This window comes from Mauremys mutica, chromosome 1 (assembly GCF_020497125.1).
Source record: "Mauremys mutica isolate MM-2020 ecotype Southern chromosome 1, ASM2049712v1, whole genome shotgun sequence".
Lineage (NCBI taxonomy): Eukaryota > Metazoa > Chordata > Testudines > Geoemydidae > Mauremys > Mauremys mutica.
The window spans coordinates 77806737-77827039 of NC_059072.1; the positions used below are offsets into that span (position 1 = coordinate 77806737).

The 20303-nt window shown below is 44.5% G+C and overlaps 1 protein-coding gene across 2 annotated transcripts in view; it reads right to left on the reverse strand.

Annotated features, from left to right (window-relative positions):
• The window catches only part of RASSF9 (Ras association domain family member 9), a 31577-nt gene extending 27504 nt beyond the window's left edge, over positions 1–4073 (reverse strand). Inside the window, exons 1-2 of one of the 2 annotated variants that reach the window (XM_044980106.1) lie at positions 3499–4073; positions 2731–2920 (exon numbers count right to left, since the gene is read on the reverse strand). Coding sequence is in view for 1 of the 2 variants with exons in the window: in XM_044980099.1 (XP_044836034.1) it covers positions 3499–3545 (47 nt within the window). In the remaining variant the exon portion in view is untranslated. The remainder of the gene's footprint in view (positions 1–2730; positions 2921–3498) is intronic. The other variant, XM_044980099.1, reaches the window with a different exon arrangement.
• Between the last annotated feature and the right edge of the window lie 16230 nt (positions 4074–20303).

Consider the following 20303-nt stretch of genomic DNA (forward strand, 5'->3'; position numbering starts at 1 on the left):
GCATGAGGGAGAGGGACCCCTGAGCACCATCTCCCTTCACCTCTATGCCTGGTCTAAAAATAAAAAATTTGTGAAATTAGACAGAATTCTAGATCAATGTGGTAGTTGAGGTTTGTTCTGAAAAATCAAGGGGACCGGCCTCAATGAATGAGAAGATGTGACAATCTTTCTTGGCATGAGGTGGGCAAGGAATTTTGGAATGATGAATGTGGTAGTGACAGAGCCAGCAATTTTCAAAAGTACTTACGTGATTTACGAGCCTAAGACTCATTTTCAAAAGTCATTTAAGGCCAGATTTTAAAGGCATTTAGGTGCCTAATGAATTCAAGGTGACAAACATCTAAATGCCATTGAAAATCCTCCTAGGTATCTATCTTAATCTTTTAAAATATGGCCCATAGGCACTTAGGAAAGGGAGTCTTAGTCTCATTGAAAGTCAATTAGGCTAAGATTCCTAAATCATGTAGATGCTTTTGAAAATTGTAGCCTACACTCGCTCTGCCCATATGCACTGTATATCCTACTCTTTGAAGAAGCTGCTAATATCTGAAGAGGAATACGAAATAAAAGTAACAACGATAATAACCACAGAGGTGTAGTTCTGTGTCTGAGCACACGGCTATAACTCATTCATTCTAATTCTGGTGTTTGTCCTGACTGCCTTCCTGGCCTTGGCTAAGTCATTAACATCTCTGCTTCACTTATCCATATTTTCCAGATGGAGTAATACTCCACAATTGCTCATCTCTGGGAAATATATGAAAGTTAAGTTAATAATCATGAAATACTTTGAAGATGAAAAAAAGCTAAATGGGAAAATGGTGGAGAAAAGTGGGTGAGGTAATATGTTTTGTTGGGCCAACTTCTATTGGTGAGAGAGAGAAGCTTTCGAGCCACTCTGTCACCAACCAAAGTTGGTCCAATAAAAGATATTATCTCACCCACCTTATCTCTCTAATACCTTGGGGCTGACACAACTACAACCACACTGCATACAACAAGGGGAAAATGCTCATTATTATTAATTATTTGTACATGTAACACCTTTGATCTGAGTTTCTCCAAGAGCCGTACAAACATTAAGCCTCACAACACTGCTGTGAGGAAGGAAAATACAATACAGCCTTTTAATAGATAGGCAAACTGGGCAGAAATGGATCACGACCCGAAAGTCTTGATGCCGTCTGCTGCTCTAACCACTGGATGACACTGCCTCCCAATGTCAAGCTTGAATAGCACTTTCCATTCAGTGCAAGGTTTGAAATAAGCTGGCAAAGATAGCAACTGTAGCAAAAGAGAAACTCTTTCTAGGTCATTGCATCATATCGGGGTTAAAAAAACCCCACAACATTTACCATCCCTGCCTGCAAACCTTGAATTCTCAAGTACAAATCTGTTCTAAGAGATAAGCTTAGACATATACACTTAGGTTCCACTGTTTGAAAATGCAGTTAGGAAATTTTTTAAAAGAATCACTTTCCCCCTTCCCACCACCCTTTATTATACATGCATAGGACTTCTAGATCCCCTCTCCCCTGCCCCCGCATCTCCCATTAAAACACCACTTCTGTGCCAGTCAGAATTGATATGCCATTTTCAGAGAGAAACTGGAAGAAGAAGAAGAAAAGTTTGTCTCAACTTTTTGGAGATTCCCCTCAGCTTTTCATTGTAATTCACACTAAAGAAGCTTTGTAAATTGATCTTCATTCTGCAAAGAATGGAAGTTCACCTCAATCTCTGTGAGATTGATATAATTACCATGAGGGGTGTATTTTAAATCAGAAAGAGATTCACACCTGAATGAAGGGGAAGCATATTTCTGGGTGTATGTATTTATTCAGCTAACTGATGTCAATATAATACAATTCTTTTTTTTTTAAGTATCAGGAAAATACAACCATTTTATATACATTTAGTTTGGTCTTAAATAGTATATCAACCTTTCCAGAAGGTCTAAAGGTGGAATTCCCTTATGAAAAATACTAATTACAGTCCTGGTCCCATGCGCTTTTGTGGGCAGTATCCCATGCTATTAGTGATTCTAAAATAACATAATATTGTTCATGAAGGCCCTAACTGATGGAGTGATTTGCTTTCATTAATTTGTTGAATTAATAATTCACTAAAATGTATGCACAATCTCAGTATAAATCTTTGGCATAACTGTGCATGGAAACAATGAACAAAAAAAGAAAAAAAATCCTAACTTTATCTGAAGTAAATTTATGCCCAATCCTGCCCACTAGGAAGGGGATCAGGATCACTGTGAACGAAATTCCAAATGCAGGATAACATGAAGTAAAGATAACAACGGAGGCTTTTGCAGCCAACGTTTTAGTGACCGAGTTATGCACCGCATTAGCTAGACTTGTTGAGTCATTAGAAACTCGCGACTGAAATAGCAGGTTCTCTCCATGAAAACTTGCACTTCAAACTTCAGTGCCATATTAGCGCTTCAAAATAATTACATAATCTCATACCGCGCAAGTTTAGTTCCCCTTCCAGTCTATGCAGATGGCATGTAGAAGCAAGTCTGACTAGGGGGAGCCGCCAAAATCAACCTGTAAGCTCAGAACTCGCCGCAGCGAACCGGGGCTATCACAGCTCATCGGCCACCCAGTTTTCTTGGCGAAAAGGGAGTCCCACATTCAGAGCGTGGGATAGGGCTCTCAATTGTACACATACCACATTCGATTCACCATGCTACCCCCCGCCCCACCCCAAACTTACAATTAAAGGGATGTGGTAAGAAACGGGAGGGAGTCTTGGAAGCTTTCAGGACCCAGTTTCCTACATCCAGGCAAACTTCGGAAAAAGTTGGTGCGGGGGGTTAGGAGGGAGACAGATAATCCCAGAGAAGAGTCTCAAGATCGACCACCGCTTTCAATTAACCAGCTCAGCTCCCACTGGTTCTGCAGTTCTAGTAGCAAGAAGAACGCCCTGGTGTGAGAGAGGGTCCGGAGACTATTTTTTTTTCCAGCCTTGATAAGGGGCGCTATAACCCTGGCTGCAATTAGTTACCACCACGCATGGCAGCATTAACATCCGGATTTCAATCATTCCTTTGCACTCCTATTAATCTGCAGCCTGCTACAAACGAGGTGTCCGAGACTTTAAACAACCTGGCTGGGCTGGGAGCACGGAGGGCACTCTAGGCTAGGGAATCTGTTAAATTAGTTAAATTTGTTAGTCTTTAAGGTGCCACAAGTACTCCTGTTTTTTTTTGTTAAATTAGAGTTTACCCTTCCTACTAAAAGTGTTGCCCGGGATTTTAAGGGGAGGAATATGCACAGATCAGAGTAAAGAGACACATCGCTTGCACACGGCGATCAATATCCCTCCAACGCGTTAAACTGACTCACGAGCCCCTAGGTAAGTTTCTAAGTCAGTTTCAGGGGGGTTCAACTTTTCCCAACAACGTGGACCCCGCCCGATAAGTTACCTGACTGCAAAACAACACATCAAGTGCCCCCCCCCGCGCACACACTCACACTTTACCTGCTTTTGTGCCGGGTCTTTAATAGATTCCTTCCAAAGGGAGCCATAGCCACTCCAGCGGCCGAACCACCACATCAACGCGTCCAAACCCAAGGCTGGGGTGTTCTTTCCTCCCCTTCAGCTCGTTAGTAGTCACCCAGCGTAGCGATGAGCTGGAAGTTGTGCAATTTGCTAACTCTGAACTACTGGTTTGTTGTTGCTGCTGCTGCTGCTGCACCTTTGGAGTCCTGCCCAGCTGCAATCTTCAAGGAGGCGTTTATGAGCAGGAAAAAGGGAAAAAAAACAACCCACTTTCTATTGTGATGTGAAGTTATTTGCAGAACTTGCTAAACTTTCAGCCTTGCCAGCCGCCAAGGCACCGCTCAACAAAGGGAAAAAGGGGATTTGGCTCCAGGAGGGAGCTAGGCAAGAACACACAACAGAAGGATTCAAACTTTCTCCGCCAAGTTACAGCCACTTAAGGTCAAGTCGAGCAGCTAAACACAAGCCTTAATGAAGGGCAGACAGCAGTTGTTCCACCAGTTCTAGTGCATAACAATAACCTGCCTTACAGATCAACCTGTAGCTGCTTCTCATTACAGGGTGTAGGAACAGTCGGGAGATGAAATGACAAAGTAGGTCACAGCTGCCTCTCTAGCCCCTCTGTACTTATAGGTAAACATTTAATACTTTGTTAGGTACATATAAACCTTCAGAGACTTTGGTCTGCAAACCTCACTCAGCAGCCACCTGTGGCCTCATAACACTTCCTAAGAGGGCCTGATTTTCAAAAGTGCTGAAAACCCCCAATTCTAGCTGAAGCCAGTGAGAACTGTAGGTCCTCAGCACTTTTGAAAATCGGGCCATAAAACGGGGCTGTTAGGAAGGGAGCGTGGCTAGAAGAATAGAAAGGGACAATGCAATACCTCACTGCACACTCCAACATGGTGCATTTTTTTGGCTGGCTTTGTTAAAGGAGAAGTGAGCATGTGTTAAAGTTGTTTGTTCCAAAAACCTGGGCCCTAATGAATAAAGAGGATTAGTAATAAAGCTTTTGAAAGGGAAAACATGGGTCCCATTAACTTCAATGGGTTTTGGCTGGGGATTACAGTGCAGAAAGGCAGACCCATTAAAGCAGAAAGGAGTATAAATAGGGAACTGATGGTGGAGGGTACTGGGGGTGGGGGAGAATGAACCTTTGCCCTGCAGCTTGTACAGTTATTTGCACCATTACAGAGTAGGTGTAAAATGTTTCCATTCTGAGTTCATTGCATTTTACACTCACTTTATACTACTACAAATGGCTATACCACGCTGTAGGTGTAATGGTTAATCAGGCATCCTGAATTTAGCCTTGTCCCACCTCTGCTGGTTTCTGTATTAAACAAGAGGAGTAATCAGGTAGAGTGATGGGTTTATCTAGAAGGGGCATTGTCGTTTTTGACATTGGAATGAAATACCCCCTTTCCCTGAGCAGAGAGAGTCACATCAGCCCGCAATAAACAAAACTAGAGCCCATTCCATGGGTTACTTATTACTGGCAGTCCTGGGAATGCCCCACATACTTTCAGTTCAATCCCACCTCTGTAAACTCTCTGAGCTGTGACTACAAAGAGAGGAACTGGAGTCACAGCTTGTTTGGGTGGGTTAAAGGAACACACACACACAAATCCCTTAGATTCCTGAGGCTGCTGCCAAGGGAGGTTTCATGAAGCAGGATCTGCTTTCGGTATTATATGCCTGATCCAAAACCCACTGAAATCAATGGGAGTCTTTTTGGGTCAGGGCTTATTTGCTGTGGGTGGGCATTTCCTCACCTTTAAATGGTGGCAAATATTTTCCAACCCCCCTGAGATGTTTGTAAGACAGTCTTGGCACAGAATTGCTATTCCGCTGCTGAGAATTTCTCAGAGTAAAATAGGTATTAAAATTTCCTCTTTCTCATGTAACATTAAATAGCAAAGGTAACATTAAATAGCTTTATCTGATGCATATTACAATGTGAAGCACTCTAATATTGCTCACTTACTTTTCTCCTAGTTACAAAGATAAATGGGAATTGGACAACATCTACAGCTGTTCTTACACTTCCAAATTAATCAGCTGTCACCTCACAATATTAATTGATTGTAACTATTAAAGTACGGTATGATGTAGTGGCCTACTTGTTCCTTTATTTACCTGCAATTGCCAGATAAGCTTAATCATATGGATGGGCCTTGGGAAAATTAATGCTGTTATGCAAATAAATCACAAAGCAGATTTAAAAATAAATATTCAGGGTAAATTTTATATACACACACTTCATTGTGCAAACCTCTAAAGTTTCCATTTTCATTTTAATGGCATGAATTTTAGAAAAGACTCCTGCAATAACAACTGTACATTTCTATCCACGTTTGAAATAACATACTTACCCTTTGCACACTTTCTGAAATGAGATTGAAAATATCTGTATAGTTTACTTTAGAGAGGAGGCAAGTAAGAGGAGTCATGATAGGTATACAAAGCGCCAAATGACATGGGAGTTTCAATTGACTGTTTCTAAAATGCAAGAGGAAAATATACAATGAAACTGAAAGGAAACAAATTTCAAAGTGATAAAAAGAAATAGTTCTTTCACACACTATATTTTAAATAGACCTTTATATCAACAAAAATAATACCTATCAGGGGTTCTCACAAGGAATTTTTTGGTGGCCTCAGAGTACAGCCACCAACTCTTGCTGGTGGCCACGCTGACAGTTTTTCTTAAAATACTTAATTAACTTTAGGAAAAACAAATAAATATGCACATGTCCAAATCATTGTAATTTTTTTATGTAGGGTTTTTTGCAGACTCAGTAATAAAAATAATGTACAGGTGTCTCTATACTTTACTGGACCTAAACAGAATAGAAACACAAATAAGGTACTTTGTATGTTTTGCTTTTTTGTTAATTTATTTTAGACTTGCTAGCTGCTGTGAAAAGTGATATTTGTACATATTAATTTTCACAGCAGAGTTACTCATCACCGGCAAGCTGGGAGACAAATAAAACCCTGGTTGGGGTGATGGGTTAGGAGGCAGGAGAGCCATGGGTCTTAGGGGACTGGAGGAGGCAGTGGTGGTTGGGTGATGAGGGAAGGTGGGAGTGAGGGGCCGGAGCCTGGGGTCCAGCTGTACAGCTGGGGGCTGGAGGAGGCAGCAGGGACCAAGGTCGACATGGGGAGGGGTGATCCTGGGGCTGGAATCTGAAGCCCTGCTCCCAGTGGGCCAGGGACGTGCTGGCCAGTGCTTCTCAGAGCTCCCATTGGCTGGGAACGGTGACCCGCGGCCACTGGGAGCTGCAGGTAGCCGTGTCTGCAGATGGTCAATGTAAACAAACTGTCTCGCAGTCCGCCAGTGGATTACCCTGACAGGCCACGTGCAGCCCGCAGATTGCCCGCCACTGGCTTAGGACATTAAAGAAAAAAAAATTCAAAAGCACCCAAATCACTTAAGAGCCTCTCATGGAACGTTAATGGGACTTAGGCCTGGTCTACATTACAAACATACATCAGTATAACTATGTTGCTCAAAAAATCCACACCCGTGAGCAATGGAGTTATACCAACCTAACCCCCAGTGCAGACAGCGCTATGCCAATTGAAGAGATTCTCTCTTTGACATAGCTACCAACTCTAGCAGAGGTGGATTAAATTACACCTATGGAAGAAGCTCCCCTGTTGGTTTAGTGGTGTCTTCATTGAAGCACTATTTCAGCATAGCTGCACCACTGCAGTGTTTTAAGTGTAGACCTGCCCTTAGTTTTAGGGCATATTTTCAAAAGTGTCTAAATCACAAGAGCCTAACTAGATTAGACAAATCACTAGAAAATATGCTGCAGGGATCCATCCTTCACTGACAAGAAGATGAACTAGATATGACCTATTCAGTCTTGTCAATCTCTAATTTCTGTGTCTGACTTGTATGTGGTGCTACATAATTTGCTTTATCCTCTTCTTAGGTCCAGCTGTTGCATATGAGAAATCCACTTGCCAGGTATTATGAGAGACAGAAATGCCCTTGGCTGTGCTGTTATCAACTGACCTCGAAACTTTTAAAACAGTAGAGTCAAAACACTACTGTCTGTTTCACTGCATTGGAGGTCAGATTTTCTAACTTATTTACAGTCATTCACTTGTATATTGAGGCCCTGATCTTTCACTCCTTGCTCAGGCAACACCCCTATTAGCTTCATTAAAAGGATGCACGAATACACTCTGCACGTGAATTTATTTCTGTCCGGATATTATATGGAGATTCCTGTTGCAGAATCTCTTTTAATTTTATGTAAAGTGAAGTGAGAGAAGGATATGGTAACTGTTTCAATGTAGGATTGTCTTGCTTTGTGCATATAAAGAGGCTAAGGATTTAATGTATTTTATGATGCATTAGTTTCCTGTTTATAAAGAAATTCTGTTTGTGACATGGTACTGATCAAGTGGAAGGCTACGCACAACCCTGAAATCAGTAGAATACCATGGAATTTAAATTGAACAGTTACAATTATAACACAACGGAAGTATGAGCCTCTGCCTGAGATACTTTTAGGTGTAATTCAGTACACTGAATTTTAATGCCTTCTCAGTTCAGGCCTCATCTAACTACAGAACTGTCGATGCAATCAGCAGCTACAACTCAGCCCTAATTGTTTAATTCAACAGTTCACTTTATAAAGCTTTTCTAATTTGTGGACATAATTGTCCATTTCCTCAAGATGCATCAAATATCTTATGCAACTTTCATCCGGTCTGTAGCTGATCTAATAGGACAAAACCATGTAAATATTTTCATAAGTAAGTAAGACAAATGTCAGTCATGCTGCTTAGTGCAGGATTGGAAGGAGCTTGGATATTATAGTGATTAGTGTGGTAAAAGAACCTATATAGGACTGGATATAATCCAGTTTGCTGTTATTCATTGGGTCATATTATTCATTCGAATAGAACTGGTTGAAAAGATTTGAAAACGTTGTTATTTTCTCTTTCAGCTAAAAAAAATATAGTGGCAGCAGAAATTATTGATCAGATTGTTAGAAAGCATGTGGACAGCCACCAGTTTATTTAGGAAAATGTTTGCAAATCACATCATCTTCACAGATTTGGCAAGAATAATGTATTGTCTGAAAATCCGTACCAGAGGTGAATTTAAAATATAACAACAAAAAATAAAACTTTTATCTTAGTCAGGAGTAGAAAATGCTGTATAAATTAGATGACTAATCACCTACCATAAATACTGAAAGTTAATAGTGTGTGAACACTTGTTCATAGAAGCTATTTAGTGAATACTTATAAATAACAAAGAGACAAGGTGAGTGATGTAATCTTTTATTGGACCAGTTTCTGTTGGTGAGAAAGACAAGCTTTCGAGCTTACACAGAGCTCTTCTTCTTCTCGCTCACCAGCAGAAGTTGGTCCAATAAAAGCTATTACCTCACCCACCTTGTCGTTCTCCTATCCTGGGACCGACATGGCTACAACACTGCATATATGGATAACACATTCAGAGAAATCCAGATCAATTTGCAAATGGTTCACAAACAGAAGAAAGGCCAGAATTCTTCATATAAAGTGTTTGTAATAAATAATTCTGCCAATGCTTATGTGGACAACATCATCAACATCATCACACTCATAAATGTCATTTATTTGAATAATGTCATTTCCTATTTTAAAGTTTGCCCTAGTTCTGCAAACCCATATATCTACTCTTCATTTTAAGCACTTGAGTACTGCTACTGAAATGCACAGGACTACACCTGTGTTTAGAATGAAAACTGTGGCCTGGTCTACACTACGCATTTAAACCAATTTTAGGAGCATTAAACCGATTTAACGCCGCACCCGTCCACACTACGAGGCCCTTTATATCGATATAAAGGGCTCTTTAAATTGGTTTCTGTACTCCTCCCCAACGAGAGGAGTAGTGCTAAAATCAGTATTACCATATCGGATTAGGGTTAGTGTGGCCGCAAATCAACAGTATTGGCCTCTGGGTGGTATCCCACAGTGCACCACTGTGACCACTCTGGACAGCAATCTGAACTCGGATGCAGTGGCCAGGTAGACAGGAAAAGCCCCGCGAACTTACATGGACCGTACGGGAGATACTGGATCTGATCGCTGTATGGGGAGACAAATCTGTTCTATCAGAGCTCCGTTACAGAAGACGAAGTGACAAAACGTTTGAAAAAAAATCTCCAGGCTATGATACAGAGTCCACAGCACAGTGCTGCGTGACAAGCGTAACGGAAAGCCAAAGAATCAAATGGACGCTCATGGAGGGAGGGAGGAGGTACTGAGGACTCCAGCTATCCCACAGTCCACAGCAGTCTCCGAAAAGCATTTGCATTCTTGGCTGAGCTCCCAATGCCTGTAGGGTCTAACACATTGTCCAGGGTGGTTCAGGGTATAGCTCGTCAATTTACCCCCTTCCGCCCACCCCCTAACCCCCATGAAAGAAAAGGGAAAAAAATCGTTTCTTGACTTTTTTCAATGTCACCCTATGTCTACTGAATGCTGCTGGTAGATGCGATGCTGCGGCAGTGAAGAGCAGTATCCGCTCCTCTTCCCTCCCCGGTGGCAGACGGTACAATATGCTTGATAGCTGCTGAATACCATCATCTGCCCGTGAGTGCTCCTGGCTGGCCTCCGGTGAGGCTGGCCAGGGGCGCCTGGGTAAAAATAAGAATGATTCCCGGTCATTCCCAGTAGATGGTACAGAACCACTGGTAACTGTCCTCATCATAGCAACTGGGGGCTGAGCTTCATCAGCCCCCTCCCTTTCATGTGTAAAGAAAAGCTTCTGTACTGCCTGGACTATCATAGCAGCGGGATGCTGGGCTCCTCTCCCCCACACCGTTTAATGTCCTGCCTGTACTCTCATAGCAGCGGGATGCTGGGCTCCTCTCCCCCACACCACTTAATGTCCTGCCTGGACTATCATAGCATCTGGAGGCTGCCTTCCCCTCATTTTATCTCACTAAAAAGTCACTGTTTCTTATTCCTGCATTCTTTATTACTTCATGACACAAATGGGGGGGGGGGGGACACTGCCACGGTAGCCCAGGAAGGTTGGGGAAGGAGGGAAGCAACAGGTGGGGTTGTTGCAGGGGCACCCCCCGTGTATGGCATGCAGCTCATCATTTCTGCGGGGTCTGACACGGAGCAGCCGTGCTCTCTGGTTCTCTGATACACTGGTTCTCTAGTACACTAGCCCCATATTCTAGGCAGGACTGATTCTATTTTTAGATACCATAAAGGAGGGATTGACTCGGGGAGTCATTCCCATTTTTCTCTTTGCACCCCCGGCCGACCTCAGCCAAGGGCACCCATGACAGCAGCAGCCAGTACAGAACGACAGATAACTGTCATCTCATTGCCAATTTACAATGGCAGCAGACGGTACAGAACGACTGATAACCATCTCTGCTATCATGCAAAAGCAAATGAATGCTGCTGTGTAGCACTGCTGTATCGCCTCTGTCAGCGGCATCCAGTACACATACAGTGACAGTGACAAAAGGCAAAACAGGCTCCATGGTTGCCATGCTATGGCATCTGCCAGGGCAATCCAGGGAAAAAGGGCACAAAATGATTGTCTGATGTTGCTTTCCCGGAGGAAGGAATGACTGACGACATTTACCGAGAACCACCCGCAACAATGATTTTTGCCCCATCAGGCACTGGGATCTCAACCCAGAATTCCAAGGGCGGGGGGACTGCGGGAACTATGGGATAGCTACGGAATAGCTACCCACAGTGCAACGCTCCAGAAATCGACACTAGCCTCGGACCATGGACGCACACCGCCGAATTAATGTGCTTAGTGTGGCCGCGTGCACTTGACTTTATACAATCTGTTTTACAAAACCGGTTTATGTAAAATCGGAATAATCCCGTAGTGTAGACGTACCCCGTGTGCAAATGTTTTCAGGACTGAGGATATATTGTGCAGTGATTACAACATGGGAATGTGGGAGTCAGGTGCACTCCTTCACTCTATTCCATACTCTGCCACTGACTTGCCACATTACTTTGGGCAATTCACTTGCAGTCTGATCCTGCACCCACCATGGTCAATCAATTTCTTTTACCAGTTTAGCTTGTTTCACTCAGGTGGATGGGGGTGGAATAAACTATCCAGGTAAAAGGTTTGCTGGTATAAACTCTGTCCACACTAGGAGTGCATTGCCAGTGTTCCTATGCTAGTAAAGTGCTCCTCAAGTAGATGTGGCCTTGATTAATTGATGTATATAAAGCATTGAACTCTTTCATTGAAAGGTGCTATGTAAATACAAAATATGATTATTATTATTATTATGCAAAGCAATATTCTATTTTCAAGAGTGATGCTTTCATTTCTGTATCCATTGGGTTTCTACTTAAGTTATCTATGTTGCAAATTATTGTTTTCTCATATTTGCTGTTGTGACGTCTTTTTATTACCAAATTGTCTATACTGTAATGTTTGCTTTTTAATCCCTAAGGATTTTCTTGAATGCTGTACATTCATTCATGCATAGGTGCTGAATCCATGGGTGCTAGTACTTCTGCCTGCTATGGCAAAGGAGTAGAAAGAAGAATGAGCATGAAAAAAGAGTTATTAAATTAAGTAAAGGAAAAAGCTTAACTAAATCAAATCAGTGGTTCCCAAGTTTATCCATACTGTGACCCCTAGTTACAATAAAAAAAATTGGGAGCCCCCTTACATAAGTTTTGGGACTCTCCATATAGCCATAAAGAAAGGGGCATGATTGAGGTCCCCTGAAACATGATGGCCATCCCTGGTTGAGAACATATTGGTCTGTCCAAGCTGAAGATCTCAGCATAATCTTACTTATCTGAGAACATTTCTTTCCAGCAATAGAGACATGCTGCATTTCTGTTGTGCACAGATGAAATATTCCTTAGTATTTTTAGCTCAAAAATCTTTCCACAGCTCTCTGATGTTTAAATAACTAGCTGAAGTGAAATTGTCTCTCAAATACAAAGAAAATAACAGCACAATTATCTGAGAGACTTACGAAGGTAGCAGGAGAGACAAAGTATAGTGTATTCAAAACTTTCACAATGTGCCCTCCAGTTCCTCCTGAAGTGATACAATTTAACCAATGGCATATGAGACAGCGCATGTTACTTACAATTATCATATGTGAGGGGAAATTGAGGCATATCTACATGCATGTCTGAATACCATGGGAAAGAGTGGAATTCACGCAACTGAATTCAGGCAGATTTAATTTCTCCTTCTCAAGAACTTTAGATGATCATTCTCATCTGTTCAATCCAACAACGATTTAAGAGTTCTGTTAAAGTAACAGTTTTTCACAGCTCTTTCAGTTTACCAAACAGTATCAAAGCATGACCTGTCGGGGTTGGGGAGAGAGAGGAATGTATATATATATGGTGGTACACAGCAAAGATATTATCCACTCCTCCTCACCCACACACACATATATACATATATTCTGTACTGATATCATTTAATTACATTTAAATAAAAAAACAGTGCATGTTTTAGTGGCTATATCATGGATACTGGAGGCAATTGAAAGGTAAATTCACTGAGGTTATTTTGGAAAATATGTAATTATGGGGGTGGAAGAAATGCAGTCCTGAATGGGCACTTCTCTAGGAAACTCTGAGATGGAAGCTAAAGAAAAGAGGTAAAATTTTCCAAGCAGTGAATCAAGGATGCCAACCTTTCCCTCCCTCACTAAATCCCCCCAAAATCGCCCAAACAACCCTGAAAACATTTAATTGTCCTTTACTGACACTCTGAACTCACATTTTACAACGTTCATTTGATCTCTGAGGGCTGGTCCACACTAGCTCTTTAAATCGAATTTAGCAGCGTTAAATTGAATTAAGCGTGCACCCGTTCACACCAGGAAGCCATTTAATTCGACATAGAGGGCTCCTTAGTTCGACTTCGGTACTCCACCTCGACAAGGGGAGTAGCGCTAAATTCGACATGGCTATGTCGAATTAGGCTAGGTGTGGATGCTAATTGATCTTAGTAGCTCCAGGAGCTATCCCACAGTGCAACACTCTGTTGACGCTCTGGATGCCAGTCGGAGCTTGGATGCTCTGACCAGCCACACAGTCAATGCCCCTGGAAAATTTGAATTCCTTTTCCTGTCTGGACAGTTTGAATCCCATGTCCTGGTTGCTCATCGGGGCGAGCTCAGCAGCACCGGCAACGATGCAGAGTTCTCCACCAGAGGAGTCCAGGCAATCTCACACTACAAAGAGGTCCCCAGCATGGACTGACCGGGAAGTCTCGGATCTGATTGCTGTGTGGGGCGATGAGTCTGTGCTTTCGGAGCTGCGCTCCAGCAAACAGAATGCAAAGACCTTTGAGAAGGTCTCCAAAGCTATGAGAGACAGAGGATACAGCCGGGATACAGCGCAGTGCCGCGTGAAAATCAAGGAGCTGAGAGAAGGCTACCAGAAACTCAGAGCGGCAAACGGACGCTCCGGAGCCCAGCCCCAGACATGCCGCTTCTACGAGGCACTGCATGCCATTCTCGGTGGGTCTGCCACCACTGCCCCACCAGTGACCGTGGACTGAGAGGATGGGATACTGTTGACGGACTGTTCCTCGGAGATGTTCGCGTACGGGAAAGTTTAAGAGGATGAGGCAGTCGACAGCGCTTACAACACAGATTTCCCTGACACCCAGGATCTCTTCGTCACCGTCAATGAGATCCCCTACCAACACTCCCCACCCGTTACCACGGACCCTGAATCAGGAGAAGGATCAATCGGTAACTGCTTCAAACATGTTAACATTTATTTTTTAAATAAACTGGGAAAACAACTAGGCGAACACAAGGTCTATGTACAGGTGGATGGAACTGTCATCTTCCTCTGACATCTCCAGGAAGCTCTCCAGGAGGTAATCGCCAAGCCTCTGCATGAGGTTCCTGGGCAGGGCTTGCTTATTGGGTGCCCCGAGGAAGCACACTTTTCCACGCAACGCTCTCAGCTGGAACTCGGGGACCAGCGCCTTCACGAGCATGGCAGCATAGGCCCCAGGGTTGTGTTGGCTTTCCTCCAGCATGCGCGCTCTCTCTCTCCGTGACACTCTCCTCAGTGTGATGTCACGCGCAGACTCCTGCATGCAATTAGAGTAATTTGTGTACCATTAGTAATGGTTGTGCTTAACTGTTCCTTTGCATAACAAGAAGCGTCACTGTACAGCCACGTGTAGGAGGCTGCAGAGTGGGAGAATACAGGGATCTCTAAGAGGGAATGGCCGCGAGGGGCTGCAACAGGGGCACCGATTCTGCTTTCATGTTTGCCTGCAGCAGGAGGACAGTGCTGTAGATGCAACTTAAAGCTGCAAAAAAAACTAGGCTTACCATGCCTGGCCGCTCCACGGATTCTTCTTTCCTGCCCCGCTTCTCTGGTCTGCAGTGCAATACCACAGGCAATGAAAGCGAACCCAGAGAACTCGAACTGTCCCCGAGTGAGTGCTCATGAGAGAGGTGCTGTGCTTGCTCTTGTTCACACACACTGAGTAGACTTTGTTTATTTTTTGACCAAAAATAGCTCTCTATGGAATTCACTCACTTTTTCCCGTCACACAGGTGCAACTGTATCCCTACCTGATCCAGGCGCCTGGTCGATGTTCTGCAGCACCGCAGGAAGGAGGACGGAGCTCCCCTTCACTGCATCTGCGACCGCCGCCCCCCGCCGCAAAGTCCAATCCCACCATCACCCAAAATCACAAGAGGAAGGGGCACCAGGGGCCGTTAAAAATTGTTAATGCACCACAGCAGAGTGCTAAACTTACAAAACGCTCTCAGTACCTTACTTTTGAGAAGTCCTTCCCTTAATGTGCTGTTCATTATAAAAAGTTTTTATTTTTTGGTAATTTCTTTTCCCATCAGGTTTCTTTGCAGAATACTTTCCGTGAAGGGGGGAGAATGGTTTGGGAATTGCATAGGACTTTCACCGTTAATAGTGGTACAGATATGGGGGCAAGATCAACAGCTGGTCACTCACAGAGTGCAGCCTCTAGTCACCCTGGTCAGTCTGTGGGGTGATTTTCATGTTCTGCTCATAGGCGGAAGGTGCCCTGCGCCAGGTATATTTGCAGGTGGGTCTCTCCACCGGCCATGCCTGGATCGTGCCCTGTCCCACGCGGGTCTCCCCCAGCCCCGTCAATTCCCTGCCTGGAGGAGGTACCAGCCCCCACCTGCCATCCCTCCCCCGGCGTGTCGTCTCACACACCCCCGCCGCGCCGCGTCCCTGTCTCACAGTAGAGAGGCTACCCGCAGAAATGCTGTCTGCTGCCCCAGGGTCATTGAGCATACCATCCACAAGTGGCAAGGCAGGTTGCCCTCACCCTGCCCTTCTATCGTAGCCCTGAGCCTTTACAATGCATCAAACCATCAGCCCCCAGCCCGAAACCCCCTACACCTCCTCCCCATTATCACACACCACTCACACCTTCCTACGCCCCCAACCCCCAGCCCAGAGCCTGCACCCAAACTCCGTCGCAAAGCCTGCACCCCTCACCCATTCCTGCACACGCACCTGTACCAGTCCTCACCACAGAGACCGCTGTACGAGCAGGAGCCTATCAGTCCTATAGTCTAGAAGCGGTCTCTACATCACTGCACACCCAACCCACCACAGTCACCGTCCCTGTGTCAACCCTTTCACGCGAAGTCAGTAGTCCAGAGAAGGTTGTTGCTGAACAATGCTCTATTAACTTTATTTGTACACGTGTGTTGGAAGGGGGCGAACGGGATATGAAACTGTAGAGGAGAGTCAACAGAAACTGGGTAAAGAAACAGGGGCAGGTTCCGCTTCTCTATACACAAAGTTAATAGTCACAGGTTACCCTGCTCGCTGAGGAACCTGGCTTTCAAAGCCTCCCTGATGCACACGGCTTCCCGCTGTGCTCTTCTAATTGCACGGGTGTCTGGCTGAGCGTAATCAGCAGCCAGATGATGTGCCTCAAGCTCCCATCCCGCCATAAACGTCTCCCCCTTGCTCTCACACAGATTGTGGAGCACACAGCAAGCTGCAATGACAATGGGGATATTGTTTTCGCTGAGATCCGAGCGAGTCAGTAAGCTCCTCCATCTCCCCTTCAGACGTCCGAAAGCACACTCCACCACCATTCTGCACTTGCTCAGCCGGTAGTTGAAGAGTTCCTTGTCAGTGTCCAAGGCGCCTGTATAGGGCTTCATGAGCCAGGGCATTAGCAGGTAGGCTGGGTCCCCGAGGATCACTGTAGGCATCTGCACATCCCCAACATTTATTTTGTTGTCTGGGAAGAAACTACCTTCATGCAGGCGTCTAAACAGACCAGAGTTCTTGAACACACGCGCGTCATGAACCTTGCCCGGCCACCCAACGTTGATGTTGGTAAACCATCCCCTATGGTCCACGAGTGCTTGCAGCACCATGGAAAAGTAGCCCTTGCGGTTTATATACTGGCTGGCCTGGTGGGCTGGTCCCAGGATAGGAATGTGAGTCCCATCTATAGCCCCACCGCAGTTTGGGAATCCCATTGCGGCGAAGCCATCTATGACAACCTGTACGTTTCCCAGGGTCACCACCTTCGAGAGCAGGAGATCAACGATTGCGTTGGCTACTTGCATCACAGAAAGTCCCACGGTAGATTTGCCCACACCAAAGTGGTTCGCTACTGACCAGTAGCTGTCTGGCGTTGCAAGTTTCCAGAGGGCTATGGCCACTCGCTTCTGCACAGTCAGGGCTGCTCGCATCCGGGTGTCCTTGCGCTTCAGGGCAGGGGACAGCAAGTCACACAGTTCAAGGAAAGTGCCCTTACGCATCCTGAAGTTTCGCAGCCACTGTGATTCATCCCAGACCTGCAGCACTATGCGGTCCCACCAGTCCGTGCTTGTTTCCCGGGCCCAGAATCGACATCCCATAGCATGAACATGACCCATTGCCACCATGATCTCCACGGCGCGGCGTACCGTACTTTCTGAGAGGTCTGTGCCACTCTGAGACTTCATGTCCTCACCACACTGCCGTTGCCTTCTCGACCGAGTTCTCAACATCTCACTGTGGAAGAGGTGTTCAATAAGGTGCAAGGAGTTGACAACGGCCATAAGTGCAGCGATGATCGCAGCGGGCTCCATGGTCGCAGTGGAGTGCTGTGGCGTCCGCGCTGTCACTTATAGCAGGAAAAGTGCGCAAACTGATTTCCCGCCGGCGGGAGTGACGGTTGAATGATGACAGTTACCCAAAACCACCCTCGACACAGTTTCCCCCCCCCAGCATGCATTGGTGGGAAATCCCAGCATTCCAATGGGCGGCGGGGAGTGCGGGAACTGTGGGATAGCTTCCCACAGTGCACCGCTTCCAAAGTCGACGCTTCGCCCGTTACTGTGGACTCACACAGTCGAATTAGTGTATTTATTGTGGATACACAACTTCGACTTCATTAGGTCGATTCCAGAAATTCGAATTAAGATGAATCGAAATAGTCTTGTAGTGTAGACATACCCTGAGTGTAGGACACCTCCATGGGAAGCTCTCACCCCTTCTATCCAGAAAGGGGCTCTCCTGCCTCAGTGAGACCATTCTCTCTTCCTCCAGATGCGGTGGAGCTTTCTCAGTGCAGGCCAGGGTCCACAATGGGGGACGGGCAGGACACTGAGTAGAGCTGTGGCATGGAAGGGGCTGGTTGGAAGGGAACAGCCATCATCTTCTATTCAGGCCCATGGACCATAACCAGAGAAGTTTACACAGATGTGATTCCATTGAAGTCCCAATGCACCCAAGTTTTAGGGGAGGCCTTGCTCCCACTTCTGGCAAGGGAGGGGTAACTCCTCTATGAAATTCAGGATTCCACACTTTCCTTGTAGCACCTGCAGAGCTTGGTTCCAAACAATGTCATAGGACACTGTCAAACAGATAATATGAAAATAAACCTGCTTTAATGAGATGAATGCAGCTGGGTGCATTTCTCCCCCTGTTTTGCACCTGTCTAATTATTTGTGCTCCCTGGGTGGAAGACTTTACCAATTATTTGATACTTATTCTCCTCTCATTTACCTGTAGCTTCTGCTCCTCTCACTCCAGGACATTTAGCAGTTTGGTTCTCTTCTCTATAGCTACTAACTCCATCATCTTCGGTGTCATCCACAGAATTGATTGCAGCTGTATTTACAGATACAAAAGACAAAGCAGATACACAGGGTGCATAGAGGTTAGTTTGTTTGTTCTTTTATTGGACTACATCTAATAGGAAGCACCACTGTTTGATCACCTGCAGCTGCTTTTTGCCACTGTGAGAGAAGGTGGTGTGTGGGCCTGAGAGTGCTGTGCAGGCCACAGTCTGAATGTTGTCTGATATGACAACATCCCCACCCTGGCTGACCTGTTTGAGGGGCTGTATATATTTTCCCTAGGTCATGTGGGTCAGAGATTTTTTTTTAAAGGGACCACCACAAATGAAGTGAACCTTACAGAAAAAGAAACAGTTACCTCCTAGAAAGCCTTCCCAGGGCAGTTTCTTCTGCAAATGAAAAAACACTTCCAAACAAGAAAGACCTAGGAATGAAAATAACTGATTTTGAGATTCAGCTATTAGAATGCTTACTATTCCCACTATACCACATTTTAATGTAACAGCAGGGGAAAGCTGCAGACATAGCAAGAAGCTGGAGGAAAGGAACAAAGAAGCAATGAGAAAAGAACAGACCGTTCAATCTCATTTAGAACAAAAGAAAACTACTCTAGGGTGCTGGATCAATGGTTCCTGACCCCAGTACATTTGAAAATGATATGTCTAGAAGGTACAGATGCGTATTGAAGGGGGAATGTGGAAGCAAAAGAGATTTTGAACTACTTTAGTGTTCATGCCTGATTATTTGCTAGTAGTAGGATAAAAACAGAGGTAGGACTCAGAAAGGTTATAGCATAACAGAACCCTAAATTATTCCCTGGGGATTTACAGTCCAGAGAGAACCAGGATAAAACTAGATGATCACATCTTTTAGTGGCAGTAAAACTGACACTCACTGACTCACCAGGGGAACCCCCCGCCACCATCACTGTACATTTCAGTTATGTAAGAATATGAGAATTATACTGTTGGAGAAACCCATGTCAGAGAGTAGACACTAGATATGATTCCTACTTACAGAACTTTCTGAAAAGAAACAGCACACCCAGGGAGTAAAATTAGTTTAAGGATTGGTCTTTATACTGTGTGTAGTTGTGATCCTCTGTAACCATAATATGAATGAAGAAAATAGGAAAATAGGAAAGCTTTATTTAAAAAAAAAACATCCTTGCTTAGTAAGCCAGAATTACAGGAAAGAAAAAGCTTTCAATAATATGCAACAGTTTGGCTTAAAGTGCCAACAATAATCCAAGAACTAACTCTGGGTGTGTTTCTTCATATTTATCCATGTGTGACAACAGTACAAAAACTTTACAGTGGTGCAAAATGGGAATCCATACAGAAGAAGTCTGACCTAAGGCTGCCTTGGGTGTCAGTATGTTTTAAATACGGTGTATTTTTTAACTACATGGAATATATTTCAATAGTATGTAAAAGTGTGTAGCATGTGGGGAGAAGGATATAATTGCTCACTGTCACTGCCTTTGCTTTTAAAGGAAACGATTTTCTCTTCAGTGCTGCGCAATCATCGTTTGAGAAGCAATCATTCAATGAGTGTGTTGCTGGCATGTGGACTACATGTACCGGTCCTTAAACAAATCCCCACAGATCAAAATATGCTGCACTGTAATATATGCATTCTCTGCCTTCAGCAGATGGAACATTTGTCTTTGAG